Source organism: Limulus polyphemus, unplaced genomic scaffold (assembly GCF_000517525.1).
Source record: "Limulus polyphemus unplaced genomic scaffold, Limulus_polyphemus-2.1.2 Scaffold1445, whole genome shotgun sequence".
In the NCBI taxonomy this organism is placed as follows: Eukaryota; Metazoa; Arthropoda; class Merostomata; order Xiphosura; family Limulidae; genus Limulus; species Limulus polyphemus.
Window position 1 is genome coordinate 179,776 of NW_013667055.1, and position 8,711 is coordinate 188,486.

At 29.1% G+C, this 8,711-nt stretch overlaps 1 protein-coding gene across 1 annotated transcript in view; it reads left to right on the top strand.

The window, feature by feature from the left end:
• LOC106463611 (COP9 signalosome complex subunit 7a-like) overlaps positions 1 to 8,711 on the top strand; it is a 19,431-nt gene extending 10,720 nt beyond the window's left edge. The window contains exons 2-8 of the mRNA XM_013923660.2: positions 1,141 to 1,316; positions 2,106 to 2,181; positions 4,041 to 4,129; positions 5,224 to 5,426; positions 5,644 to 5,749; positions 6,814 to 6,932; positions 8,515 to 8,711. Of these exons, the coding sequence (XP_013779114.1) occupies positions 1,146 to 1,316; positions 2,106 to 2,181; positions 4,041 to 4,129; positions 5,224 to 5,426; positions 5,644 to 5,749; positions 6,814 to 6,932; positions 8,515 to 8,557 (807 nt within the window). The 5' untranslated portion in view covers positions 1,141 to 1,145 and the 3' untranslated portion in view covers positions 8,558 to 8,711. The remainder of the gene's footprint in view (positions 1 to 1,140; positions 1,317 to 2,105; positions 2,182 to 4,040; positions 4,130 to 5,223; positions 5,427 to 5,643; positions 5,750 to 6,813; positions 6,933 to 8,514) is intronic.

Sequence of the window (8,711 nt, forward strand, 5' to 3'; positions counted from 1 at the left end):
GTGTTTAATTTAAAGTGGCTGTGGAAATTAAGTGTATTGCAAAGTTGTATTGAGAAAGAATAAACTTGTTTTATTTAAGAAAGGACTTGTATCGCTGAAGTTCCTCGGGAAGAATTTCTTCTGGAAATTATCAAACGAGCAGAGACATAACAATATGTTGGCCTGGGTGTTTAAATTTTTGAAACTATGTTTAATAAGTTATTTGATGTACTTAATGATCAAAATTTATATATATATAAAGAAAGCAGGCCCATAGTTGAACTTACAGTAATAATTAATAATTCCATATTTCTTGTGGAAATTTGGAATGTAAGAATGTGATGTACTCTACACGTAGTTTTTAGTGTAATAACCCATATTTGAGCATAAAGAAAGCAGGCCCATAGTTGAACTTACAGTAATAATTAGTAATAATTAATAATTCCATATTTCTTGTGAAAATTTGGAATGTAAGAATGTGATATACTCTACACGTAGTTTTTAGTGTAATAACCCATATTTGAGCATCCAGTTTTTATCAATAATTACAAAGTTTTCTTTGTGTGTAAAATTCAGATATAATGAAATATTATTTGCATTTCTAAATGTGTCTGGTGAGTTTCAACCCTTAATTATTTAACTCATCATACTGGCCTGTTTATGAACTATTGAAAGAAGGTGTTGGTCGGTATGTGAAGCTAAATATTTATCCCAAAAACGAGTGTGACAAAGATATTGTTTTTGTTTATCTCACCAGGAAATAACAAGGCTGAAATTGAAACTTGTTTTGAAGGTAACATTTATTATACAATGATTTTTTTGTCTAACCTTTTGAGATTTAAAGGACAGCACATTTAGAAACAATCTAAATCTACTTTGCTCATTAATTTCATTAGTACTATATATCTTTTACTAAATAGCACCCTTGTTAAATAGCTGTAATATGCTTTGTAATATTCATGTGTATTTAGTACCCTTGCATGTTTTAAGTCATTTACAGATTTTTTTTTTTCATTTAAATAGTGGGGCTCTATTAATTGTGAAACAGTTTATTCTCCTTTTTTTTACATTAGAAATAATATTTTGAATTGCAAATACATACAAGTATATTTAAATATGTTAAGATAGTTATTCTGATTTGTGAACATTATTTCTCTTTAGCAGTCATGGCAGAGAAGCCACCAGCTTCAGTTAGTCAGTCGATACTACTTGAACAGTATCTTATTTTGGCCAAGACAGCTAAAGGAATTGCTGCAGTGGGATTGATAAAACAGGTTTTGGAGGCTCCTGGCATTTATGTATTTGGAGAGTTGCTAGACATGCCTAATATTAAGGAGGTAAGGCTCTCAGGTTTTGTTATTTTGCCTGTGAGAAGTAGTTGGTGTTAAGTATAACCATGTTAAGATAGCAGTAAATAACATTAAAAGAAAAATGGAACACAAATGCAGTTATAAATAACTACCCTAAAAATCATTCTTTTTCTACTTTTTAAGCCTTGAACATTATTTGATATAAGTTTTTAGACTGTTATTTAAACTGCCCCTTTTTCACCATCGAATTTTTTTTCATCTCATTTTTACATTAAAGTTAACTAAGTTATTCATCATTTTATGTGTTCGAGCTCTAAAAGACTTAAGTTCTTTTTTACATTTCTAGATAGCAGTTTCTTATAGTAATATGAAGTTTGTCCTTCCATATTTTAGTTAGTTTTGTTACCAACTGTGTAAAGTAAGGAAACAATACAATTGCTGCTTACTCAACAATTTTGATATCAATAAGCTTGAGGAATATATTATAAAAGGGGTGATCTCAATAGTCTGAATGGTTTTCTGTCACTTTGCCTCCTCTTATTTCAAACATTTTTTATCCCATGACAAATATATGGTGGATGTTTAATATTTAATGTATACTATATTAACACTTTCACAAACTAATCCAGTAGTATAGAAGTGTTACAGTTGAGGTTTTATTTTTAAACATTAGGATATTTGGAAGGAAAATTAAATGTTGTACGAATTCTTGTGTTTCAGTCTTTTTACAAACATCAGATTTATCAATAGTATATAGTGCTTGTTAAGGTAGAAGTTAAATGTTTGACATGTAATAATCTTTTTCCTTTTGTACAGATAGCAACTGGTGAAAGTGCATCTTATTTTCATCTTCTAAATGTGTTTGCTTATGGAACTTTTGCTAACTATTTGGGTGAGTGAAAAGTATTTTATTACTCATTGAAGTGAGTATGATGCTAAATAAATAAAAAAATAAATAATTATTATAAGCTATTTATTTATCTTCAAATCATATTAAAATAACCTGTTTTATCTGTGAAGTTATTAATGAAGTCCAGTCAAACTGGACCGTCTTTACTAGTTGAGTGCGTCAGAGATCAATGCCTGGGCCTTTTGTTTTTCTTATTTACTTTAGTGATATTGATAGGGACATGATTAGTAAATTATTAACATTTGTGGATGTCATTAAGCTATGAATATTTCTAGCTGTCCTGAGAGTGATGAGACACTACAAATGACTTGGATCAGTTAGATAGTTAGACAAGTATTGGGCAAAAGACTTTTTATATAATTTGCACCAGAACAGTTGCTCATGCAATTTGGTAATATAAGTAGTGCTTTGACCACAACAGTTTCTATCAGGTCCCAGTTGGGCCGATAAGCACTGGTATTGGATGAAAGGCCTCATCAGCACTGGATATAGAATATATAGTGTGTTTGACATTTTGCTCTACAAGTACAATCTTTTTATTTTCAGTCACATGTTCTTAGAAATAGAATGGACAAAATAATACCTTTGGATTATCATAATTCATATTACATGTTTTTAATATGGATGGGAAACTACTCAATAGCATGCCTGAAGATAAGGATCTTGGCTTAGTGGTTAATAAATCACAAAAGCCATTGAAGCAGTGCTTGGTTGCTATTAGAAAAACTGATATTTGTGTGGATATTTAATTACATGTCAAAAGAGATAATCATCTCTTTTAAACAAATCACTAGTTAGGCCTCATTTGGAATATTGTGTACATTTATGATCTCCCTATCTGAGAAAGGATATTGATTTATTGGAAAGGGTTCAGTGGAGGGCTATTAGGATAATTCCAAGAATGGAAAGGTTATCTGGGGGTAGGCTAAGATCTTTCTTGAATAAAAGAAGGTTTAGAGATGGTCTTATTGAAGTTTACTAGATTATTGGGGTATCAATAAGATAAAGGCCTCTGGTTTCTTTGTGCTACATTCTGAACACAGTAGGACAAGTTGACAGAAGTTTAAGATTTGTAGAAGACATGCTAGGCTCCACATAAGACGGTAATTGTTTTATGGGTTGAGTGGCCTTTGGCAGTAGTGGAGTCTGGCACTTAACAAGATATTAAAAAAAAGGGATTCAATAATTTCTTGTAAACTAAAGAATGGGTTTAAGTTCTTACTTTTTTTCTCAAGATTTAGTAAGCAGGGACAGTCCTTGAAGGCAGAAATGGTCCCTTGTTGTCCTTATGTTATGATTATTCCATATTAAATTTTTTTTCTTTGGCAAGGGTGTAGTAGGTACATTTTTATGAATGCCTTTTGAAAACAAATAAATCAGACACTATTTAGTCATTGGGATTGAAATTAGCTTTTGAAATGTATATACTTCAGTGAAAATAACTAACTTATCAGTAAGTTAACCTCAGCAATAATGTGCAGCACATAAATGGGCATGACTGTTCTTGAATTTGTGTAAATGTTATTTGTAAAAACTATCCACCAAATATTGCTACATATATTAGGTTACCTTCAAATCATAAATGTGTAGTTTTCTTATGGTAAGATATAGCAACTTGGTATTGAACTTAATATTTTAAAGTTTTAATGATGAGGAGGAATAAAATTTTTACACACGTTTTGCAGACTTTAGTATTTGTTTTTGTAAATGATTTACAAAATTTGTATTTTATATTGAATTCCTGCACTATCACTGAATTAACTATATTTTAGCTTTGATTAGTTTTTAGATATATCACTAAAGATGAAACAAACTGTTTATGCTTTATTTCCTTATTACAGAAAATAAAGCTAAATTTCCCGAACTTACACCGGCCATGATCACCAAGTTACGTCACTTAACAATTGTTTCATTAGCAACGAAGTCAAAGGTTTGAACAAAATTATTAAGTTGTATATAAAGATAATTTTTCTTAGAAGTTTAAAACTTTTATAGATTGAGTTAAATTATACAAGTCAATATAGGTACACTGTTTATGTATCATCAGCAAGTAGTTGAATTTTGTTTTTGCAATGTAATGCGTAAGATGTAAAATAAGTTTTACAGTTGTGTTAATTCAAGGCCTTTGGTTAATGCAATAATATGAAATGGATGTAAGTAATCTAGTTTTAGTCTTTGACTGTAAAATAGCCTAAAATATACTAAAAAATACAAAGTTCAAAATGATGTAGATTAATTGTTATTCTTGAGTGAACTAATTTTTTACTGAATTTTTAACAAAATAAATCCAAATATTCTTGGTTCTTTTTTTTTCACCATGACAAGTGAATGTCTGCTTAAGTTGGCTCCAGAATATAGCAGCTTTCCTTAATTAAATTTCTTGAAATTAGCCTACAGAACTAATTAGAAATATAATCTAATTGCAGTTAGAGACAGGAGAATATGAGGTTTCAAAAACATCCACCAAAGTCAAACCAGTTGGTGGAAATTTGCCAACTGAGAGTAATTTTCTCAAGGTTATCCAATGACTTTGTCTAGTAGTAAAATCAGCTGGGAAAACTAGTATAGTGAATGGAAGACAAATCTGAATAAACATTTTTTGTGGGGGTTACAATGAAAATAGTTTAAATGTTCAGAGACTAGACAAAGTAGTTTAAAATGCCACCAACTACATGTAACTTGTCCTGTTGTGTACAAGATTTGCCATAAGTATTCGGCTCTCATTTTTCACAGGAAATCTTAAATATCTATTATATATATATATATATTAAAAAATATTTAAGATTCTTATATGTGGGTATTGTTTATATTATTATCAATCATGTGTTATTGTTACTTTTATTATAAACTTCCTTAGGTGTCTTTGAATATAAAAATATTTTCAACATCTCCACTGAGAAAAATATTACACTTGGCCATTCACACTTAACATTGGCTTGTAATTAGATTAACAAAAAGAAAATGAAACTATATTTTCATATTGTTTTACTGTTGTTTAATTATGGATTACTTACAATTATGTAGTGCATACCTTATTCTACATTGTTGAAAGAATTGGACCTTCATAACTTACGAGAACTGGAAGACTTAATCATTGAAGTCATCTATGCAGATATTGTCCGAGGAAAGCTTGACCAGAAAAACAACCAATTAGAAATAGACTACACAATTGGTAGAGACATTCAAACAGAAGATGTCAACACAATAGTCTCAATACTTCAAGAATGGTGAGTTTGATAGGTTCAAGTTTCAAAATTTGATAATGCCTTAATCTTTCTCAACTAAGTTTTTAATTTAAGACTTCTAAACTTTTTAAAGCATAATCGTGGAATGTTTAATATGTTATATCAGCTATTAAAATTTTTTCTTTTAATAAAATTTAACATAATTCAGAAAATTTTTAAAAACTTGACTTTTTTGAGGATGTTTTTGTAAAATCCTTAGGTGTACAAGCTGTGAGACAATTCTCAGTAATATAGAAAGCCAGATTACAAAAGCTAACAGCCTTAAGGATTTCAACATGAAGCAAAAACAACAGATTGAAACAGAGGTATAAATGTTTTTTTTTATTTTAGTACTTTTCTCCAACGATACACAGAATTTGTAAGAGCACAGATTTTCCTATCTTTAGTTTCTTTAAAAGCTTTAAATTATTATATGTGTTTATAGAGAAAAGTTAGATACAAAAAAAAGAAACATAAATGAATTTTTTAGCCCTGATACTCGTCAAGTTTTATGTCCAAGATTGATTAATGAACTATGTACATTTATAACCAAAGGAGTTATATTATTGTTTTATGTTACATGAGGAATTTTGTTTTATTCTTTCTTAGTAAAGATATTTAGTGTTTTAGCATTTGTTAACTTATAGTAAATTTGCTGATGTTTGCTGTGTTATTATATGTTTTCTGCCTACTTGTAAAGTATGTGAGACTCTGTGATTTTGTGTGTACATGTCATTTTCTTTCTTAGTACATTTACAGCTACTTTTAACTATAGCATATATTAAATTTCATTTTTACCATGTTTATAAAGTTAATTTAAAGTGAAAATGCTGTTATCCAATTATCTGCAATCTGTTAATGGATCGTGTCACCTTTTAATTGTAGCACTGTATCTGTGTTCAACTTTTATGTATATCAATTCCAGAATTAAAATCAATTTTACAAGTAAATATTTATTTTCCAAAAGATATAAATAGTTCATCATAAAATTTAAAGGTAATAATGGATTTTTGTATCCATTGTTTTTCATATTAAAATTACTTGCACACAGTATACTTTAGTGTAACATAACATCACTTTAGGCTGAACAGATGTTAAAAATCTATACTATTTTTGTAATCTCAGAAGGGCAATTGTCCTTAGATGTATGATATATGTGGAAGTAAAAAAACTAAAAAAGTCAGTATTTTAAATTGCCTTAATTTTTAACCATGGTAATTTATTTCTGGATTTTTTTTTAATGTTTGTACATAAAACAAGTATTTAAGAAGTAATATATTACAAGTAAAACTAACTTTCAGAAAAGCCAACTTTGTCCTACAGAGCTTTAGTGTAATAGACTATCACTATATTATGATATCCTGTTAGTCTGATTGATTTGTTCCTATAGGTAAATAACATTAAGAAAAGCTTGAAAGATCAGTCTCAGGACAGTGAAGAACAAATGGCCACAGACTCAAGAGAAGGTGTTACTGATAAAGCTGGGAAAAAGCCATCAAAAACAAAAGGGTAAAAACATAGCCTTACTTCTTACCTCAGTAAAGGTGATGCACTTGTGCATTCCTATATTTAGATAATGCCTGCATTCCCGCATCTTAAATAAAAATGATGATGATGATAATCAAATGAATTGAAGAAAATGATTTATAACATAATATACAGCTTTTCTAATGAAGTTTGTAAGTAAATTCTAAAATTATTATGCAGACAATTTTTTTTTGTTAGCTTTTTAGGCTTCTGAATAAGAAGTGTGTAATTATCCTTTGTAATTTTATTAATGTCTTCTTGGATCTTACTTTTCCATCTTATAAAACAATGCAACATTCTAAACACAAACTAAATGTTTATTGAAATGTGTATTATTTTTATAAGCTGAGATATTTTCCTAACACTTTTGTAATACTTTCTCTACCTCAGTCTGTGAAATGAGATCTTTTTTTTTTCTTCCATACCACAATTCAACCAATGAAGAGATAAGTAAGCTGAGTGTTAAATTTACCTGAAAAACTGAATAACTACAAACTCTCTTGCAGAATGAAAGAGTATAAATTTGTGTGTGTGTATCCTAAAACAACATACCAAGACACCTTCTCACCTAAATCCCTATTAAGCTCACTTACTTAACAATCTCCTCTGTTAATTTAACTAGGCTGTTGAGAGCTAAGATTGCTCAAAACTACTTGCAGTTGATCATGGCATAGGTTTTGTTACTTAACATAAGCATGCATTCTTATATCAAAATTCACCTCTGAATAATACCCAAGTGCTTATTTTAAGTGGAAATCTGAATAGTTTTAAACCCTTTTTTAGAATGAAAGACTATAAAGATATGTGTGTATTTTTAAAATAAACTACATCAAAACCTTGTAAATCATTACTTGAAAAACAAGCAGGTTGACTAATGCTGTAAAATGTATCAAAGATACAAAAATATCATATAACAAATGAACTTAAAAACTGAAAAGGAATTTAAAAAATAAAAATTCTAGGATAAATATGTTCCATGTGTGAAGTAGTAAATAAGGCAGATTGGTAGAATCAATATATATTTGTTTGTTATTTGGTGTAAAAGATGGTGATTTGAAATCAGTTGATCAGCATAATATTGTATGTATGACACTGATGTATGTAAAAAGTTGTATGTTAATTTTAACTAATTAACTATATACACTGTCTTCTCTTAGGGGGAACACTGTAACTTTTAAAACTTCAACCTTGTGGAAGTTTAATTGTTTTTTGAGATTATTTTGTCTAACTGGTGTTATTGAGAGAGAAATATTGTGAAGCTAAGAAGTGTGAAGAGTATGTGTTATGGTAGGGTTGGCAGAGTGAAGACTGTTATGAAGGGGTTAGTAGTTTGAATGCTATTACAAAAAAGTTTAAGTGAAGGCTATTAAATTAAAGAAAAATTGTGTGAGGAGGTTAATTGAGTTCTGATGTTTAGGACAATTAGTTCAGAAATGTAATATAAACAGTTTGCTTCAATAACAAAAATGTGGAATTGTTTAATCAATACCTTCAATATATGTGATTTTTATTATAAATATCCCGATAAATTTGATAATCTAAACTATTTTACTTTCTTATTTAGGTTGAGAGGAAGCAGTGGCAAGTTCTGGCAGAAATCTTCATGAAGAATTGAATAGAAGTGTATTTCTGAATTATGTAAATATTTTAAAAAACTTAAGCTCTGTACCACTAAGCTAATATCTTTTTTTTGTAAGGCTGCATTCTCCTTATAATTGCTGTAAAAACAATAAAAAAAATACTACAAAAATTTAATCTCCA